The sequence below is a fragment of the Pseudophryne corroboree genome, chromosome 1, assembly GCF_028390025.1.
Source record: "Pseudophryne corroboree isolate aPseCor3 chromosome 1, aPseCor3.hap2, whole genome shotgun sequence".
In the NCBI taxonomy this organism is placed as follows: Eukaryota; Metazoa; Chordata; class Amphibia; order Anura; family Myobatrachidae; genus Pseudophryne; species Pseudophryne corroboree.
The window spans coordinates 110,171,600-110,193,530 of record NC_086444.1 but is presented as its reverse complement, the minus strand read 5'-3'; the positions used below and the strand labels follow the sequence as shown (position 1 = coordinate 110,193,530).

General features: G+C 44.5%; 1 protein-coding gene across 1 annotated transcript in view; it reads right to left on the bottom strand.

Annotated features, from left to right (window-relative positions):
• Nucleotides 1-1,364: 1,364 nt before the first annotated feature.
• ITGA2 (integrin subunit alpha 2) overlaps nucleotides 1,365-21,931 on the bottom strand; it is a 280,739-nt gene continuing 260,172 nt past the window's right edge. The window contains exons 28-30 of the mRNA XM_063961900.1: nucleotides 9,529-9,618; nucleotides 8,614-8,730; nucleotides 1,365-7,325 (exon numbers count right to left, since the gene is read on the bottom strand). Of these exons, the coding sequence (XP_063817970.1) occupies nucleotides 7,248-7,325; nucleotides 8,614-8,730; nucleotides 9,529-9,618 (285 nt within the window). The 3' untranslated portion in view covers nucleotides 1,365-7,247. The remainder of the gene's footprint in view (nucleotides 7,326-8,613; nucleotides 8,731-9,528; nucleotides 9,619-21,931) is intronic.

Sequence of the window (21,931 nt, the reverse complement as noted above, 5' to 3'; positions counted from 1 at the left end):
ATCCCTGGGCAATGATGAATGAGTGGACTACTCCATAGCCATGACTAAAGGTGCTGGACCAGATTATTTGAATACTTTGGGGTCTATTCATGGTGCAGTGAAGAGTGGGGAAGTGAGCCAGTGGAGAAGTTGCCCATTGCAACCAATCAGCTGCTCTGTATAATTTTTAGAATGCACTTGATAAATGTTACTTCAATGCTGATTGGTTGCCATGGGCAACTTCTCCACTGGCTCACTTCTCCACTTCTCACTGCTTCATGAATAGACCCCTAACTCTGGTAACAGTGAAAATAACTTCCTGTGAGTCAATGTAAAAAAAAGACTCCTTACTTTAGGTGATAAGGTCCATGTGCTGACTCTCTTTTGGTTGCCTTTCAAAAAAAAACATCATGGCAAAAAAGAATGTCTGTAGCCATGTGTCTGAGTGGGTTACATAGTATTTACTGGCGGGCAGTATGCCAGCTGTCAAGAACCCGACAGCAGCATCCTGCCCGCCAGAATGCCGGCAGCGGTGCAAGTGCTAAGAGTCCCCTTGCGGGCTCGGTGGCTCGTTGCGCTCGCCACAGGTTCTATTCTCACTCTATGGATGTCGTGAACACCCATGAGTGGGAATAGCCCCTGTGCGCCGGAATGCCAGCTGTTGGCTGTCGGGATTCCCGGCATCGGTTTCCTGACCGCTAGGATCCTGACAGCCGGCAAATTGACTGCATCCCATCTGAGCAACCCTGAGTGCCCAGAGGGGGAGGGTATGTAACCCTGTGATGGTAAGAGGAATTGGACAAAAAGTACTGAGTGGGAGAGAAAAAGGAAGAGAGGAATCTAGAAGTTGAGAGAGATTGACTCTGGTAGTGCAGTAGTTTCCTTGTATTGTCTTGTCTTACTATTTGGCCAGTCCTTTATTTTGCTGTCTCAATATCATCCTGAATATTGGACTTTATCTTCTTGGCTGCCACCTGATCTGGACTCTGCCTGGACACTGGCCTTCCTTGCCTGTCGCCTACCCTTATTTCGACCCAGGATCCTCTTATTGACTACGTTTTGAGGATGTGTGTACCTCCTAGGATTCGGCAGTGTGGATAGAACCATGTTTAACATTTTGCTTACATTATTATCTGTACCAGAATCTTCCTTATAAAACATTCTCACCACTGTGTACACAAGGGGCATCCGAGCACTAGGGAGCACGCAGCTACTGTATACGGGAAAGGGGGCTGCTAAACTTGAAGGCCATATTTTCCATACCCATTTTAAGTACTCTTCATATCACTAGTCTGTGCTGTTCATATACAGTAGATGCTATGAATAATGGAATTTAATGTAAAACGTAAACCTGTCTAATTTAACAGACTATAACTAACACATGATCATCTTTAACATTTTTATTTATAAAATGTGTCCACAGAGTAATACATAAACATAAAATGTAAATCTTATACAAAAGACAATATACAAAAGAAGATTTGGTGCCCCAAGTACTTCAAGAATCTATAGATTAATAATAAACTGCAGAAACGTTTCAGTGTTTTCTATGTCGTTTCATGTATTTACTTTTTATTCTGGGCAAGACTTAAATTATTATTTCTAATGAATCTAGTGATTGTCACACTCATACATAGAAAATATTTGCTGAACACCGTTTCTTCCCCAGTTCTGTCAAGTACTTGATACACATACACTGTATAAATATATATTGTGACCACTGTTGTAGTGATGTTTCCTATTAAATTGCACCACCTGCTTCCGACACATACTGTACTATAGGAAAAAAAAAATTTCTTACTATTGTTTCTGACGTTGTTGACAAATTAAATTTAAAGCCCCCAGGCTGCAAACTTTTGATTTCATATGATTGTGGAGCTCTTTGATTACTAACTATGCTTATAAATATTTTATATATATATATACATACATATATATTGGATCAAGTAAAAAAACATTGGTTCACTCCTGTTGTCATTACTAGTCAGTAGGTTCCCTTCGGAACGTTGTTTCAAGCTATGTAAAGAAGTTATCAATTTAATGCAACATTACCCTAAAAGTTAAATTTTTCCTACCTCAGATAAATGTGAGGTATAGAAGGGAATTCAATTAGCCACAGTAATTTACACGGGCTAATCAATTAACTATGGGGTTAATGGTAGCTGCAAACCTGTGAACTTTATACGGATTCTGTGTATTAACACCCGTTAACATGTGTTAATGTCCATTAACACATTAAGTTAATGGGCGTTAACAAGGGACATTGGTCAAAAAGGGGCTGAATAGAATGGCCCTGGGCATTAAAGCCCAAGCGCAGGCCCGGCGCTACCCGCTCAGCAAAGGGATGCAAAGCAGGTAGGCGCCAGGCAGGAGAGGCGCTCTGCCTGCTTTGCATCCCTGTGCTGAACCTGGGACCCTGCTGCTGCGCCTGTCACATCGTTTGACAGGCAGCGGCGTCGGCAGCTTGAAGCCTCCTCCTACCCCACCCTTCCGTGTCCTGTCCGAAAAGGGGGTGGAGCTACACTGCACCGAGGGGCGGATCTACACGGGACCAGGCTTCAGTGCAGAGGAGGACAGAAACTGCTTGTGCTGCTACAGATCCAGCTGGCCAGCCAGATGGTATGTTGAGTGAGAGAGAGAGAGAGAGAGTGTGTGTGTGTGTGTGCGCGCGCGCAGGGCCGGATTAAGGCAGATGGGGGCACAGGACAATGAAGGTTGTGGGGGCTCCCACTATTGCTGGCAAAGCCTCTCAAACCCCCCACCTAATCCACAACATGCGCCCCCTTCTATTAATCCTGCCATGACCCCATAAAAGTTTTGGGGTAAATGCTTCAGTCTGCTTCATATTTTACCAGTGAGTCTTAATGGCGGGTGGTGCCCCTGATGATCTTGAGGGACAGGTAGGGAAGGAGCCTCACCCCACTAGTGGATGGGTCCCCCTATTCTGTGCGCGGCAGGTGCTACTGTGTAAGTGTGAAGGAGGTTGCGCCGCCCTGGCAGATCCTTATAGCCGGGAGAGGGGGGGAACCGCTCAGCGCCAGAGCATGCAGGAGCAGAGGAGAGTGTGAGATGAGCGGCGCAGCTGTCACTGCTGTCAGAGAGAATCCACTGCTGCTGCAGCAGGATACACTCATACAGAGGGAGCAGGCAGGCAGCCAGGAACGACAGTCCCATCTGCACAGGACTCTTATAGGGCAACCAGGACACTGGGATAAGTGGAGGGAAACTCCTCAGACTGCAAACACGCTGTGTGTTGGGGCCCCTGGACGGCCGCCGCGGTCACCCCTGTGTGTGGGAGGGGGAGCATAATTTGTATAAATGGCACTTCTGAGGGAATTATATGTAACCAATGCTACTACAGGGGCTATTATGTGTATAAGCAGCGTTACTACAGGGGCTAATGTGTGTATTAGCGCCACTAGTACTGGGGCTATTGTGTGTATCAGTGGCGCTATTACAGGGGCTGTTATGTGTATAAGCGGTGCTACTACAGGGGCTATTATGTGTATAAGCGGTGCTACTACAGAGGCTATTATGTGTATAAGCGGTGCTACTACAGGGGCTATTATGTGTATAAGCAGTGCTACTACAGAGGCTATTATGCGTATAATCGGTGCTACTACTGCAGGGGCTATTATGTGTATAAGCAGTGCTACTACATAGGCTATTATGCGTATAAGCGGTGCTACTACTACAGGGGCTATTATGTGTATAATCGGTGCTACTACTACAGGGGCTATTATGTGTATAATCGGTGCTACTACTACAGGGGCTATTATGAGTATAAACAGCACTACTATGCACGGGGTAATGCGAATAAGATTGTGCTACTGTGTGGCGTAATTTGAAATGGGGGTACTATTGTGTGGCACCGCCCCTTCCTTGTGAGACCACACCCCTTTTTTGCTGCACGCTATCCCTTTGTAAACTATGGGAGGATGCAAATTTATAGTTTGCAGGGGGGTGCCGAACACCCTAGCACCGGCCCTGCCCAAGGGTATCACACTTTTTTTTTTTTAACGTTTAGTAATTTACCGCAGGTAATTGAATTCCCCCCTTAAAGTGCACTGGTCACTTTCCTAGAGCCACCGGACCGGGTAAGTCACCACTATACACCAGAGATGTTTTGTTGACATTCTAATAATGTTGACATTTCATCAAGGTTGACATGATAAATATCGATATGGTCAATGTCAACATGCCAAGCATTCGGATATTACGGCCATGTCAACATTATGGCGGGAATTAAATTTTTATCATCGCCCAATCTCACATCTAAAGTGACTGGAGATCGCAGGGGCGATATTCAATTAATGGCCGTCATTGCGCCGATCGCCCATTAGTGTCGGGTTTTGCCGCGTAAGGCAGCTAAACCAGACTAAATTAATGGGCGTGATCGCGAAAAGTGCCATTTGGGCGCCCAAACCGATCCCTTTCCTCACATTTCAGCTCGCCAACACAAGGAGCTGCGAGCTGAAATGTGTCTCCCCACGGCTCAGCATGCCCAAATGGAGCAACAATTCAATTGCTCCATTTGGTGCAATCTAGTGGCGGCTGCGGGGAGAAACCATTGAATTCCCCTCTATGAATATCGACAAAATACACCACACCCATGAGGAAGAACTGGCTCTGCAGGACTTCATAGGCCGCATTATGATGAATACTGGTTGAGACTACAAAATGGCTGCCTCAATTGTATGTAGGTGATAAGTGCTATTAGAATTGGCCACAGATACTCTTATAAATTTGCCCAGATGCCATAAAGGGAAACAATAACCAGAGTTTTGTGGAAAACAAATATATATATTGATTTTTTTCAATTATACAATGTGACATATTACTTGTGTTGAGACAATTAGTTTGCAACAAATGCCACCAGACTCATTGGTTTTCATCTGACATCTCATGGAGTGTGTGCAATGGTATAACTAACATGTTTACACACTTTGCTTGCCGTCTATATGTTGCATATACATGCTATAGCGCAACACGCCATCCAAGGACTCCCACCGGTTGTCACTGACTACCAGTAACTACAGATTGCATTACACAGTGATCATAGTGTATGCTATGCGCATCGTACAGGAGGTAGAAGAGTTTCACATTGCAGAATACTGTGGAGCCACTGTGGTGTGACGTCACCAGACAGCGTCCTTGGGATGACTTAGAAAACCACTTATCACTTATTATTATACAGTTGCCAAACTGGTAAAAAAAACAAAAAAGCAGGTAAGGTGGGTGGGTTCAGATTTATGCCTTAACATAGGTTCCAGAAGGAAAACATACAGAAATATCACAGACGATCCCACTATATTTCCCATTGCATTGGCACCTGATGTGTGTAGTGTTGTAGTATTGGGGCTGAGGAAAGTTGTTATTATTATTCTTTGGTTTTTTTTGTATAGTACCATAGTGGTCCATAGCGCCTTACAAAGTACAAAAACAGAATGAACAAAAACAAGATAAAAATGACTTACAGTACAGAACATTGCAGAATATGGACATGGTATATAAACATCACTGCACCCAGCAGTTATAATACCCAAATAAGCACCCGGGCAGCCGAACCCAAAGGTCTGAATGCAAAATGATTGTCACCGTACCCTGGGGTGTGTTTCATTGTAATCTAATCATCATTATAGTGCAGTAATACAGAATAAAGTGGTAGCAAAACATAATGGATAAAAATAACTATACATTTCTTACACCCTATTAACCACTATTGCTTTTTAATATGTTCTGTCACAGGTGTTCTCTTTAGATGTATTAAACAAATATACATTTTTTTCCCCTTCACCTAGTACATAATCACATCTTCTGGTTACAGGTGTCATTGCAAAATGAAAATATGATACTATACTATACAACTTACACTATTTACATCCAGTGTGCTGTCTCAAAAAAAATAAAATCTATACACACTTCTTTTTATAAAGTTTGGAATAAATTTATAATGAATTAAAGTTTATATTGTTACAAAGTGGCTTCCTTTGGACCCCACTGTGCTTTTAGCAGGATATGTGCTACCTGGGTGGCACTTGATATGCCGCCTGTCAGGATCCCGGCGCTCATCATACTGGTGCCGGAATCCCGACAGCCGGCATACCGACAACTATTTTCCCCCTTGGGGTGTCGACGAAACCCCTGGAGGGAGAATAAAAAGCGTCACCGAGCCCGCAAGGGGTTCTTTTGCACTCGCCCCGCTGCCGGTATACCGGTGGTTGGGATCCCAGCACCGGTATGCTGGGCGCCGAGATCCTGAGCGCGGCATACCGTAGTAGACCCATGCTACCTATTTAATCACTGTATGTGTCTTTAAAAAATAATTTGGAATGTAAGAAGTTCTACCCCGACCCAAAAGGTTACTTACGTAGGGGCCAGGATTCACAAGGTTCGGCAAGTCTACCGACATCCGATATAATGCCTGTGCCGGTACATGACGTGCTGCTTGTCTGGAAAAAGACCACGTCAGCAACATCAATGGGAATGTCATCTCTGGAATCTTCTTCTTCCTGCCTGGTCTTATTTCATACAGCCAATTGTGTGCAGTCAGTACAGCGACAACAGGCGTATACGCAGGATGCCACCAGACTGGCTGGACCTTGTGAATGCCAGTGGGCAATATAGTTTTGGGATTGCATATAACTTTTGGTTTTTGGAGGCAACTATACAGATGGAGCCTCGATCATCTAGCCTTCTCTGGTGTGCCATGGTGCACCAAGGTTTATTAGAATAAGCCTTTCATCTGTTCTCAGCTGCAATACAATACAGAAAGAACAATATTGCAGGGGATTAAGTCCGACAGCACTGGCTCAATTAATCCTATTAAAGGGATAGATGAGCAGGGCTCCATCTGTATATATATATATATATATATATATATATATACGTAAGCTATTTTTACAATTGTGAGACAAAATATTCAGGATTTATTATGACTCCCTAAACATAATAGGAATGACCATCTATTGCTATTACCAGTAGTAAATATACTGTAAACAAAATGAGGCCTAATAACCAAAACCGTACGTAAAAAAGATGAAAACAAAATTTACAACTGCATATGCAAAAATTGCAACTCTACGATAAATCGGTAAATTCATTCTTACAAAGTCCCCCAGACCAGCTAGCGAAGTTATACAAATTACAAAAACAATGTGTATTCCACAACTGCCCTGCAGTTTGATAATATAATACATTTTCCCCCTAGAAAAAACAAACAAAAAACAATAAAACCCCACAAAACGATATGGCAAATCATTCCGGCGTTAGTTTAATTGAGTCGTCTCCGCAATTTCATCTTCATTTTTCTGAAGTTTTTGATATTTTCTTTTGAAAAATCCAAACTGGAACCAAAACAATAAGAAAATGGATTTGTAGGAAGTAATAACTTGTATAGTTATGGAGAAGAGTGGTTATTGCACTATATACATTCGCTCTCTTGATATACAGTACATTATATAATATCCAGCGCTATTTTTCTTATAGGGAAAAAGTACCAGTACTCACCTAGTTACAAGTTGATACAAGATTTGCAGTAGCTTCCGCACTTTGGTGCAGATTTATTTTATTCATTTCTTTTACTTATAAGAATTAAAAATAAGACCAAAAACCAAAGTGCTGCTACTGTGTACTGCTAAGTACTGCCAGAATAAAATTACTGATTATGGGTCTAATTCAAGGTTGATTGCAAAACAACATTTTCCTCCAATGGGCAAAACCATGTGCACTGCAGGGGGGGCAGATATAACATGTGCAGAGAAAGTTAGATTTTGGTGAGTTATATTGTTTCTGTGCAGGGTAAATACTGGCTGCTTTATTTTTACACTGCAATTTAGATTTCAGTTTGAACACACCCGTCCAAATCTCTCTGCACATGTTACGTTTGCCCCACCTGCAGTGCACATGGTTTTGGCCACTAGAGGAAAATGTTGTTTTGCAATCAACCTCAAATTAGGCCCTATATCTGAGAAACTTTTTGCGCAGTGTATACTGACTTCATGGTAACTGTTACTAATATTTATGTCCAGGTCACTGCCTCCACATGATACGCGCACTCCTCACCTGCTAAGGTGAATCAGATCAGTGGACTCCTCAGTCCACTGATCTGATTGGCTGCAATCTATTGTATTTAACTGATCTCAAAAATTGAGACACGTGGACAAGTAGGAGCTGAAGAAAGAGGAGGATGTTATATTATCCTTATTCATCACTCCTTTCTAACTCATTTCTTGTATAGGGGGTTATTTAAGTTTGTTAGCAAACCAAAAAAGCAAGCAATTGGGTGAAACCATGTTGCACTGCAGGTGGGGCAGATGTAACATGTGGAGAGATTTAGATTTCTGTGGGTTATATTGTTTCTGTGCAGGGTAAATACTGGCTGCTTAATTTCTACTCTGCAATTTAGATTTCAGTTTGAACACACCCCACCCAAATCTAACTCTCTCTGCACATGCACATGCTCTCTGCCCCACCTGCAGTGCAACATGGTTTTGCCTAATTGCTTGCTTTTTGGTTTGCTAACAAATCTGAATAAGGCCCATAGCTGTATCCTACTTCTCTACTCTGTTAGAAACCACATATGGATTTACACTGGACTATAACAATGTAAAATGAACAAGCATTTGTATGTACCTTCCACAAAGCAGCCACCAGAGCGGCGAGAAGGAGAAGTCCAGCGAGAGCGCTTCCAATCACCACCCCAATAGGGACTTCAGATTTCTCATCAGGCTTTAGTATGGTGAGTGGAATCTAGAAAACGAGAGGATTGGAAATGTAAAGAATATATAGTCAGCCGTAATTACTATACAATTATACAATGATCCTTGTTTGTGAGACAGGTGCTACATGTACAGTACAGTAATGGGGTAAAACGGGATGTTTTACCCCATTACAGTGAGTATGTTGATACAGGTTGAGTATCCCATATCCAAATATTCCGAAATACGGAATATTCCGAAATACAGACTTTTTTGAGTGAGAGTGAGATAGTGAAACCTTTGTTTTTTGATGGCTCAATGTACACAAACTTTGTTTTATACACAAAGTTATTAATAATATTGTATTAAATGACCTTCAGGCTGTGTATATAAGGTGTATATGAAACATAAATGAATTGTGTGAATGTAGACACACTTTGTTTAATGCACAAAGTTATAAAAAATATTGGCTAAAATTACTTTCAGGCTGTGTGTACAAGGTGTATTTGTAACATAAATACATTCTGTGCTTAGATTTAGGTTCCATCACCATGATATCTCATTATGGTATCTAATTATTCCAAAATACGGAAAAATCCGATATCCAAAATACCTCTGGTCCCAAGCATTTTGGATAAGGGATACTCAACCTGTATTACAATGCTATAGCCTCTTATCGGAGCCGTCTCCCGGCAAGAGCATTATTGGAAATTTGTGTAAAAATAGTCATGGTTCAAATTTACAGCAAAAATATTGATCACATTGACATTAAAAATAAGAATTGTGATGAATATGCCCCTTAGCATTGACATCAGTTATATTCTATTGTTACCTCTTTGGTAATACTTACCTCTATTTTCTTGTTGCTGACTACAAATATTTCAGGGTTAGCCGTTTCCAGTGTTGTGCTTGCTATTAAATCCACTGCTTGGAAAGAGGACTGGAAGCAAATAGGAAGAAAAGAACACAACTTATTAGATGGAAACAGCTGAGGCCTCTAGTAAGTTCCTGCATATACTGGCCGGCTCATTCTTGCCCACCTATAGGTATTTGGATTTTGTTTGAAATAAATGTTGTTTTAAATAAAGCCTTTAATGAGACTAATTCCTCGATGCAACCGCAATTGCAAGTCACTTGCTGCACGTGCGCACTGCGGCTCAGACGCATGAGCAGTAAGAAAACATTGTACAATAGCAGCTTTGCGACTGAATCAGACCCTCAGGGACATCTGCATCTAGTAATATTTATGGCACTGCCCCATGTTTAGAAGCCTAGGGTCTGATATCATTCTAATGAGGGACCACACAGTAGTGAATTTATCCTTTTATAAATGAAAATCTGGGGGGAATAACAGGCTTTCGGGGGGGGGGGGGGTTATTATACAGGTTGAGTATCCCATATCCAAATATTTCGAAATACGGAATATTCCGAAATACGGACTTTTTGGAGTGAGATAGTGAAACCTTTGTTTTCTGATGGCTCAGTGTACACAAAGTTTGTTTAATACACAAAGTTATTAAAAAATATTGTTTTCAATTACCTTCAGGCTGTGTGTATAAGGTGTATATGAAACATAAATGAATTGTGTGAATGTAGACACACTTTATTTACTGCACAAAGTTATTAAAAATATTGGCTAAAATTACCTTCAGGCTGGGTGTATAAGGTGTATACTGTATGTAACATAAATGCATTCTGTGCTTAGATTTGGGTTCCATCACCATGCTACCTCATTATGGTATGCAACTATTCCAAAATATGGAAAAATCCGATATCCAAAATACCTCTGGTCCCAAGCATTTTGGATAAGGGATACTCAACCTGTATATATTTTTAGATAGGTTTGATATTTGCTGACTCCTATCAGAACATCTGTTCCCTGTCTTGAGCTGGTACTGCTGTGGGGCCAGTGCTAATAGCCCTCTGCAATGTAATGGAATATCAGGATAGTTGTTTAGCAAGCTACCCAAGTTGTTACATAGATACATATTGTGTTGCAGTGTAGTAAGATGATGATCCAGTCATTTGCATAGGAATACCATTATTCTCTCATTCACAGTCTGCTTTCCCCATTCTACAATCTTGAGCTGTTCTAGAGCCAATAAATATCTGCACCTGTCGGTTCCCGTCCTTTTAGTTTTTTGCTTCCCATATGAAAGAATCGTAAAATACAGCAGCAATTATTTTATACAAAAGAACAAGTTAGCATTTTCCATTAAACCTGTGGCAGATCTCTTTCCAATAAATATTCCTTCATACTCGCCACCTCACATGAAGTACGTCTAGAAGGAATGCATGCCATAAAGAGTATAGGACAATAAATCAGATCCTGCAAAGAAGAAAACACCCCTGGAAAAGAATGACACCCCATAAAACAGGGGTGGCCAACCAGTCAGAGGCAAAAAGCCAGAAAATATCTGTAGTCAAGGGCAAGAGCCAGTATCATGCGCGCGCCGAAGGTGCGCGCGCAAAAATGGGGGTGTGGCCTAGTTTTCACAAAGCCACACCCCATTTTGTGCGCACACCTTTCGTTATGACGTTTGTAGGTGTATGACCTTGTGTCATAACTCCATTTTTAGTCATGTTGTACAGTGCCACATACATATAATGTCCCAGTACAGTGCCACATACATATAAAAACGTCAAAAAATGGGTGCCTCCACACTGCCAGAAACATATGTCCCCACAGTGCCAGATACATATATGCCTCACAGTGCCAGATACATATATGCCTCACAGTGCCAGATACATATGACCCCCCAGTGCCAGATATACATGTCCCCCCAGTGCCAGCCATGCGCCCAGTGCCAGATATATATGTCCCCACAGTGCCAGCTATGCCCCTAGTGCCAGATATACATGTCCCCACACAGTGCCAGCTCTGCCCCCAGTGCCAGATATAAATGTCCCCCCAGTGCCAGATATACATTTCCCCCCCAGTGCCAGCTATGCCCCCGTGCCAGATATGCCCCCAGTGCCAGATATATATGCCCCCACAGTGCCAGCTATGCTCCTAGTGCCAGATATATATGTCCCCACAGTGCCAGATATGCCCCCCAGTGCCAGAGATATATGTCCCCACAGTGCCAGATATATATATGTCCCCACAGTGCCAGCTATGCCCCCAATGCCAGTGTCCCCACAGTGCCAGATATACATGTCTCCCCAGTGCCAGCAATGCCCCCAGTGCCAGATATACATGACCACCCCCCCTTCCCCCATGCTGCTCACCGCGCTGCTACTGTCTGTGAGGGGAGGAGAGCGCAGTGTGTGCGTCTCCTGCCCCTCACTCTCCGGCGGCTGTGTCTCTTCAATTAGGCACCGGTCCTTGAGCCAATCAAAGCTCTGATTGGCTCACAGACCGCCGCCGGAGAGTGAGGGGCAGGAGAGGCGCACGCTGCGCTCTCCTCCCCTCACAGACAGCAGCAGCGCGGTGAGCAGCACGGGGGAAGGGGGGCCAGGGCAGCGGTGGCCTGGAGCCGGCTGAAAGAGCCGCATGCGGCTCGAGAGCTGCGGGTGGCCACCCCTGCCATAAAACTAAATCGTAGGGTTGTTTTTTTTGCATGTACTGTAGGTGTGAGGCGCCTACAGAATTGCCCGATCTGCCCTCAGATCTTCCCACCGTCTCCCATCTGTTGGTGCAAATGGTGGTGTACTTGTGCAAAAAAAAAAAAAAAGTGACATCACAAACTGTAAGAGCTTTTGGTGCTGCCAGTTTGCACATACCACTCAACCGTTGTGATTGTGGAGGGACAGTCACAATATGAGGGGACGGTCCCACTGCAATCCGATCATTTGTACCTTGTATTTATGCAGTTTTATTTAGATATTTACCTGCCACTGCATACAACCAAAAAATGGTGTTTATTCAGCTACAGCCGCATGGCCACGCCCACTGGATTAATTGCAATACTTTCTGCTGGAATTGCCACGCCCACTGGATGAATTACCACGCCTTGAGGATGAATTACAGCCCACTGGAGGCATGTCACATCTCCAATAACGCTCTAACACACCCCTGTATACTGCACCGCTCATCCTCACTATAAGCATATTTGCAGATCTTAAATGACTCATTAGTCACGCAAATGCAGATCAAACCGCTTGTTGCGAGACCCAGACACATGATTCATGAATAATAACTGCACACAGGCTGACAGCTGCCATTTGTGGGTAACTGCGTTCTGAAACATACCTCGTAATGATACTAACTGATCCTATCAGCAAGATTGCAGCATGCATGGCCACAGGGGCAAATCCGTAGTGCTGTGGGGTGAGCCAGGTGGCATCTGCCCCTGGGCCAATTGCATTAACATGTTTTCCAGCTGTACATTACATAGATGAGCCTAGCGTATGGGAGACAAGTAAAGGGGGTCTGCAACATCTGCCCAGAGGCGGATTTAGACCTCATGGGGCCTTAAGCAAGACATGGATTTGGGGCCCCCCTTCCTAAAACAATCCTCTGCGTGCCCCCACCAATTGTAGCAGACAGGTCCCCACTCATTATGCTGCTGCCCGGTCAGTGTATGCTCCCCAATCTGCCCCCAGCCGATTATAGTAGGCAGAGGGTAGTTATACTAGTGTATTGATTATTATTTATTACCAGTTATTTATATAGCACACACATATTCCACAGCGCTTTACAGAGAATATTTGGCCATTCACATACGTCCCTTCCCCAGAGGAGCTTACAATCTATTTTACCTACCACATGTTCACATTCACACTAGGGTTAATTTAATTTGGAGACAATTAAACTATCATTATATTTTTGGATTGTGGGAGGAAACCGCAGTACCCGGAGGAAACCAATGCAGATACGGGGTGTCAAAGTCGAAAAATATCGTTATTCTCATGCCTTGTACTAACCCCATGCGCTTGCCCGCTGCACGTGCACATTCTCTCCCGTGCGTGTGCATATTCGCAGTTGCGTGACGGCGCCTCCACGGACATGCGCTCAAGCGCGTGGTATGTGCATTTACGGTAGAGTTTGTGTACGTCTGGCGGGCGACTCAATCGTCACATAATTAATCCAAATAGTGCATTTTGTAGGTTATGGTCTCCTTAATAATACCAGTAAGTTTGTTTAGTATAACTGGTTCATAGACAGAGAAATCCCTCTTTGCATGATACGAAGGGTCAGACAGGTTTTGAGCAGTGGTGTTTAGTATGCAACGGTAGAGTATATTATTAGAAACATTCCGGTATTGGTTTGAGAGAAATCAATCGCTCCTGCGAATAGTTATGTCTATAAGAAGTTTATGGACATTTGCTATATTTGCAGTTCATTATCCATGCGGCGGGAATCCTGAGATTCCCTCCCACCTGAGCAGTATGAAATAGTCACAGCCCACCTGTTTGAATCAACCTATGACCTTTTGTTATAATGTAAGGACAGATTCCTGCGTCCAATGAACAATGAGATTGTAGGCCCCTTTGTAGTGTACTGTATGCAGTGTATATAAGGCAGCCAGCTTGGGCCAGCTCAGTCTACTCTCCACAAAAGGTTTTCATCACTGACTAACTTGAGAGCTGGTACCAGGACTGCGCAGCGATCATTCCCCAGTGTGTAAGTGTTTCTCTGTAACCAACTTGTTCTCTGTTTGTATTTGCCATACACTCTCTCTCTCTGTTATTGTTACGCTGTTGTATATTGTATATGTGTAGTTATTATGTTTAGATATTGATGTTAGCCTGTAGTGTATAAACTGTTAACTGTATTTTCCCCTTTTACATACTATAATCTCGTTAGTAAAGGTTTTGGAACCTTAGCAAGGAATTGTGTGTTTATTACATTGCTGAGAGTATTCAGAGCGTCTCAATCGCTCAAGAGGCTATATAATAGAGGTTAATTAGCATTGCATTGTGTTCACATTACAAAAACAAGGTTTACAGCATAAGCATATCCTTTCATTGTGTTGCATACAAGGTTTACTGTGTGTCATCCTGTGAGCGTCTGCGCCGCTCGTGTTCCTCTTGTGGGCACGGCGTCCGCTACGCTAGTAGCGTAGCAATACGGTACTCGGACCGCCTATAGCGTGCTCGATACCCAGCGTAAGCTGTGAGCGAACGTGTCGCTCGTGCGTCTCGACCACGGCCTAGCGTCTGCTACGCTAAGTGCGTACCCTTACGGTACCCCGTACGCCCATTGCGTACTGAGTCTCTTACCAATATATAGTGAATGTTATAAAATAAATATTTAGCTTTATCAATTGGCGGCTCGTCCGTCCTCCACATATCCGCTCTTGCGAACACAAGCAGACTTTATCTGTCAGCAAAGGGCGGGAAGGCGTATCCCTTTGTATCCGTGTTGGTGGTGAGGGATACGGTAGTGCTGACTAGATAAGAGTCTGCATCGCTACGCTGTAGGAGTGCTGGTGGAATCCGGAACCGGAAGGTAAGAACAGTACGCTATTGTCTTTTAAAACTGTTTTATTTCTGTTTAATACGCATTGTGTACGCAACACACGCACACACCTGTATTTGTCATTTGTGAAATTTTCACATCTCGCCTTCCTGTTTTGCCATTTATCATTGATAACGTGCTGAGAAAGATTTGTTGCTATTGGTAGTTAAAAGTAAAATTAATACGTAAGGAAGTCATTTGTAAAACACGCACACGGCTTGCCTAAGATACAAGGAAGTTCTGTGTGGTGTTCAGTAAATGATTACAGTTAAAGATCATTTACATTGATATAAACGTGTTACTTGTGTTACTGTGGACGTGTCTGGCCTGTGTACACGTGTCCCTAACAAAGGGCGGGACAAGCGTACGCGACGCAAGGGCTGACGCACATAGCGTATATTACGCAACGGAGCGTATGGGTACGCCCACGTAATACAAATCACACGATAGTATTATTGTAGTAGGCGATACGGAGGCAACGCGATAATAGCACAAGTCAATCTCAGTGTCCTAAATTTTTGCGTAAATAATCCTTCTCTAGTTGTAACTCCTTTCGGGACTAGACTGTGATACCGAATGAAAGAGATTTCTGCGCAGAAACGAAAGTAAAGAGTATATGAGGTGAAAGAGTGTGTATACATATATATAAGTTTCTCATTTTTGGGTGGAATCACAGGAAATCGAGTTCTCGTGAGGTACATACGTGAAAGTGACAGCACGGTGGCTTGGGAGGCATCCCTTGTTAACATATTAAAATAAGAGCATTAGAGATAACGGACCAGGAGGTCCAGAGACAGACCAGGAGGTCTAGGTACAGCGGACTAGGAAGTCCGCTACAGATAGAGTCAAGAAGCACAACACCAGGAGGGTTGGTGCAATACCCATATAGGCCATTAAGCTCTGGCTGAAGGAATTCGCAGCCACAATTTTCGATTCCACTGGTCGTTCCGCACATAAGATTAGTTGCTTATGTGCAGAACGATTGTACCGCATGTAATTGTGTGCATTAGTTAGTAACTTGACCCAGTACCATTGGCGTACGCTAGAGGGGTCATAAACGCTATTTGTACATTATAACGTGATTTGTGTAATTTTTTTTATTTTAAGGGAGGTTCGCTGGTCACTCAGGAATTCTCTAACAACCAATAGTTACTGGGAAGGGTAAGTGCTCTTCGGATCACACCCACATGTTCCAGTAAATAGAGGTTCAGGTCGCAGGAGCCCTAGGTTGAGTACGCCAGCACTAAGGCAGTGTGTGGGCGTATTGGTCAACGTGGGCGGAGTGAGTGGAGGTACTCGGTAAACTTTCACCGTTAGTCTACCCCGGACATCTTGGTTTTTGTAATGGTTCGCTGAAGACCCTGATTTGAAGGTCAGAGGTAGCGAAAGCAACACCTGCAAAGATGGGGGCCAGTTGTTCAGGTAGGGGGCGATCAACCCTGGTCCAAGTTGATTCAGTAAACCGACCAATCGGGTCGGCAAGGTATATCATGTGTGAGAAATACGGTTCACACACAGAGGTTTTGTGCGATGAATGGGAAAGAATGACTGTGCATGACGGGGAAAAGTTCCCACGGGTAGGCAGTTTTAGCCCCGAGGTGTTACAAAATCTAAGGAGAAGGATATGTCTCATTAAATCTGCAAAGAGACGGATCAAACATTATGATTATTTACAATTATGGCAACAGGAAGGTGAAATACAGAGAGGATTGGCTCAAGCGGCTGGATCTAACCCTATCAGAAAACTGATAGCCACCGCTCCACCACCACCATACATAACGGGAGAGAAAGTGGTTACAGAGAATGGCACACTGGTGTATGATAAACATGCACTTAGTAACTGTATAGATGTTAAGAAAAATGTAACTAAGATTGTTGATGCTAATACTAACTCGTGCAAGCTGTACCCTGTTTTAAACTTTCCCCAGGATTGTGACCAAGAGGATGAACCCACAACAATATCAGCACTCTCTCTAGCAGCCACCATAGCAGAAACAACAGTGGGCACGTCCCAACCAGTAAGAGCAGTATCAAAGGCCCCTAGTGGAGGGACAGGTGAGGTCGTATCAACTGGTAAGTACGGCACTGTACACTATGCTGAAACCATTACACCACATGTTGTAGAATCTACTCAGAATGATGTTATTGAACTTAATCCCGTTAGGGTAATTGCAGTACCATATGGGAAAACTGACACTTCAGGAGTCACTCCTGTCAGAAACATCGCCATGCACTGCCCCTTTTCCCGAACGGAATTAAGATCAATGGTGTCTGAATTCCCTGATCCTAGGAAAGATCTAGTTGCAAGCCAGAAGTACATTAGAGAGCTAGGACATACTGTAGAGCCCAATAACAAAGATTGGCGGACATTGCTGAGGGCATGTTTACCCTCCAATGTTGACTCAGCGAGGTTTATAACTGACTGTAGACTAGACGAAGAAGTACCCCTTACTGAGGAGTACAACCAAGATAATGTGAAAAGAATAAATTTGCAGCTGGGAGTATATTTCCCAGCTGTTGCTAAATGGAACAAAATTTTCTCCATCAAGCAAAAGGAGGGAGAAACAGCTGCTGATTATTTTCATCGGGCACTACAGGAAATGGCTAAGCATACAGGAATAGAAGACATTAAGACAAATGTGAATCATAGAGAAGTAGCAGTATCTGTGTTAATGGATGGTTTAAAGGAAGTATTGAGGACGAGGGTACAGACCACCCAACCATGTTGGCGAGGTTTGTCGGTGGCTACTTTGAGAGAGGCCGCTATTGATCATGATCGGAACATCACCAGACACAGGGAGTCACAGAGTGATAAGCTGATGGCTGTAAGTATACAGGCCCTTACCACAAGGCCAACTCAGCATAAGTCGCAGACCCCTGTGGGTAAGTCAAATGTGGTAACTTGTTATTACTGTCATAAAGAGGGACATTTTGCACGAGACTGTAGATTTAAAAGTACACAAAACTCATATCAACCCCCTAGACAACGACATGACACACGAAATTGGGATCAAGGACCGCAGAGACGGAGTTATGAGCCACACGCAGGGGAAACAAAAAGGTATCCCCCAAGAAGAGACTGGCAAGTCTCTGATAGTTCCCATTTACCCCCTTCACAGGTAATAGCTGCCAGCGCAATGCAGGGAGGTCACCACATACAATAGGGGTGGGGCCACACCTGTAATCTGCAGCCAGTGAAATTAATTGCGAGCCTTGGAAGTGAACCCGAGGTCACAATTGATGTAGCTGGTAAATCTCTAAATTTCCTTGTAGATACGGGGGCGGCCAAGTCAGTGATAAATTCGACCGTGGGCATGAGAACCACTGGTAAAACAATTCCAGCCATGGGAGTAACAGGAGTAATTACAACACTACCCTTTAAGCAAACCTGTAGAGATTACGATAGGGCCTTTGCATACCAAGCATTCTTTTCTGCTGGCTGCATCAGCTCCGACTAATCTCCTAGGGAGAGATTTACTGTGCAAAATGGGATGTGTCATATATTGTACTCCTGAAGGTGTGTTCTTGGACATACCCGAAAACCACGCTCAGGAAGTGCAGGATATGCTAGACTTCCCAACAAGATTAATGTCACACACTGTTATTGTAAATAGGTGTCCGTCCAAGGTAGAGGAAATGATTTCCCAGATACCGGGATCACTTTGGACCAAGGATGGACAAGACACTGGATTAATGGCAAACGTAGCCCCAGTAGTTGTACAAGTAAAAGATGGTAGGATAGCTCCAAAAATCCCACAATACCCTCTGAAGCCAGAGGTGGAGTTAGGAGTTTTCCCTGTAATAGAGCGCTTGCTACAACAGGGCATTCTGGTAAGAACGTCCAGCACTGCCAATAGTCCCATCTTCCCTGTTAAAAAGAGTGGGGGGAGGGGTTATAGATTAGTGCAGGATCTAAGAGGGATCAACAAAATAGTTGAGAGTCAATTCCCCGTAGTGCCAAATCCAGCTGTCATCCTTATGCAAATCCCTCCCACTGCCAAATTTTTCACTGTGATTGACCTCTGCTCCGCCTTCTTCTCGGTACCTCTGCACCCTGACAGTCAATACTTATTCGCATTTACATACAGAGGAGTTCAGTACACCTGGACTCGATTACCACAAGGTTTCATTGACAGTCCAAGTATTTTCTCACAGGCCTTGCATGATTGTTTACAGTCTTTCCAACCTGAGAGTGGATCAATATTAATACAGTACGTGGATGACCTACTGCTGTGTTCAGATTCACTGGAATCATCTCTGAGAGATACGAAACAACTCCTGTTTCATCTTTCAAACACCGGACACAAAGTTTCCAAAGACAAGTTACAATTATGCCAGACCAGGGTAAAATACTTGGGACACTGTCTGACACAAGGACTGAGACACCTCACCGCTGATAGAATTCAAGCAATTCGTGACATGACCCTGCCACAAACCCAGCAACAGATTAGAACGTTTTTAGGAATGTGTGGGTATTGCCGTAACTGGATCCCAGGTTTTTCCATACTGGCCTTGCCTTTACAGGAGATGGTCTCCTCAAACAAACCTGATCGGATTTCGCATACAGACGAGTCTGAGATGGCATTTGAGAGACTTAAACAGTGCCTAACGCAGGCACCAGCATTAGGCATGCCAGATTATGGAAAACCCTTTGAGCTGTACGGAACAGAGAGTGCTGGGTGCGCGGCAGGTGTCTTAACCCAGAAGCATGGTGATGCCAGCAGGCCGGTAGCCTACTATAGCGCTCAGCTAGACACGGTAGCGCGATCCCTCCCCACATGCTTGCGAAGCGTTGCAGCAATAGCATTGCTAGTAAGTAAAAGCGAAGATGTAGTGCTAGGACACAACCTCACAATTCATACACCACATGCAGTATCAGCTTTACTGAATTCGGCCCAAACCAGACACGTCTCATCAGCACGGTTTACAAGATGGGAATTGGCGTTGATGGCCCCCGTAAACATCACCATAAGGAGATGCAGCGCACTAAATCCTGCAACATATCTCCCAGGTGTGCCTGGACAGGCACAAAGGGTGGAGGATGAGAGTGATGGTGAAGGAGGATTTAGTAAGGAAAATGACACACATGATTGTATGGAATATTTGGCCCAAAATTTCATGGCAAGGCCTGACATCAGTGACAACCCACTGGAAGATGTAGATTTTACTTTCTACACTGATGGCAGTTGTCACAGACAGACGGACTCGGGAGACTTGTGTACTGGATACGCAGTCGTAGATGACCAAGGTACCATAGAAGCGGAACCCCTAGGCCCACCACACTCAGCACAAGTTGCTGAACTGGTTGCCCTAACCAGAGCATGCGAACTGGCTAAAGGCAAGTCAGCCAATATCTACACAGATTCTAGGTACGCCTTCGGAGTAGTCCATGATTTCGGGGCCCTATGGCCTCAGCAGCTGGCACACCCGTAGCTCATGCAGCCCACATCAAAAGACTTCTAACAGCGATACAGGAACCCGACAGAGTGGCTGTTATCAAGTGCAAAGCTCACACGTATAGCCAAGACCCGGTATCACTTGGTAACAGCCGAGCAGACGAAGCTGCTAAATCAGCAGCCAGTAACCCCATACAGACATACAGCACACAACTGATGGTATTTAATACTGTAAACACACAGAAATTATATGAAATGCAAAACTTGTGTTCACCACAAGAAAAGGCAGTTTGGAGGTCAAAAGGATATGGCCAGGAGTCCTCAGGACTCTGGACAGATGGACAGGGTAAGCCAGTGGCACCCAGAGGATACCTTCCAAGCCTAGCGGAAGCGGCACATGGACTGACTCATCTAGGCAAAGAAGGAATGTGTAAGTTGGTAAGAGCTTATTGGTGCGCCCCAGGATTTTCTTCCCATGCGGGTAAAAGAGCGATGACATGTCTCACCTGCTTGAGGAAGAATATCGGAAAGGCAATACCAACAGAGCCATCCCATATCCCTCCTACAGATGGCCCTTTCCAGGTAATACAAATTTATTTCATACAATTGCCACCTTGTAGAAATTTAAAATATGTATTGGTTTGTATTGACGTGTTCTCAAATTGGGTTGAAGCATTTCCCGCGGCCACAAATACCGCTGTGTTTACTGCAAAGAAAATTGTGCAGGAATTTGTGTGTAGGTACGGTATCCCTAGAATCATTGAGAGTGATAGGGGTACCCATTTTACAGGTGAAGTTTTTCAAGCACTGTGTAAGTTGATGGGAATTAATAGTAAGCTGCACACTCCGTACCGCCCCCAGGCGAGTGCGAAAGTGGAAAGAGTAAACAGCACTATTAAAGGGGGCGTGGCTTGGATCGGTATGGAGTAGCTGTGTGCAGCCTTAGCTCTCCACTAAAAATCCTGTAAACCCATCCGTTTTCCCCAACCCGTGGATCCTGCTCCCTGCCAGCTGGCCCCTGAGTGTGTGCTGCCTCTGCTGCTGCCCTTGCTGACCCGTTGTGCGGCGCGGTTGAGCTGCTGTGGACCTTCCAGCGTGGTCCCTGGCTCCCTGCCTCCCCGCCGGCCGCCGCCGGAGCTCCGGGGGCGGCGCGTGTCCGCGCGCCTGGCGGTGCCTGTGAGCTGGTCCTACGGCTGGGGGCTGCAGAGGAGAGGGCCCTACTATCTGCTGTCCGGTGGGGGTGCATGCCTGAGGCCCCGCTGCGGTGACGCTGGAGACCGAGCCCGGGTGGAAAAGGCCCGCGAAAAGCCGCCATTTTTAGCCCTGCTGCTCCTTCTCCCCCTGCGGTGCTGTGCGGAGCGATGACTGTGGTTGCCATCCTGTCTCCCTCCTGGGCTTAATACTTCCACGAGGCCTCGCAAAGCCAGTGTCCTTTATATTTTCTCTTGGCT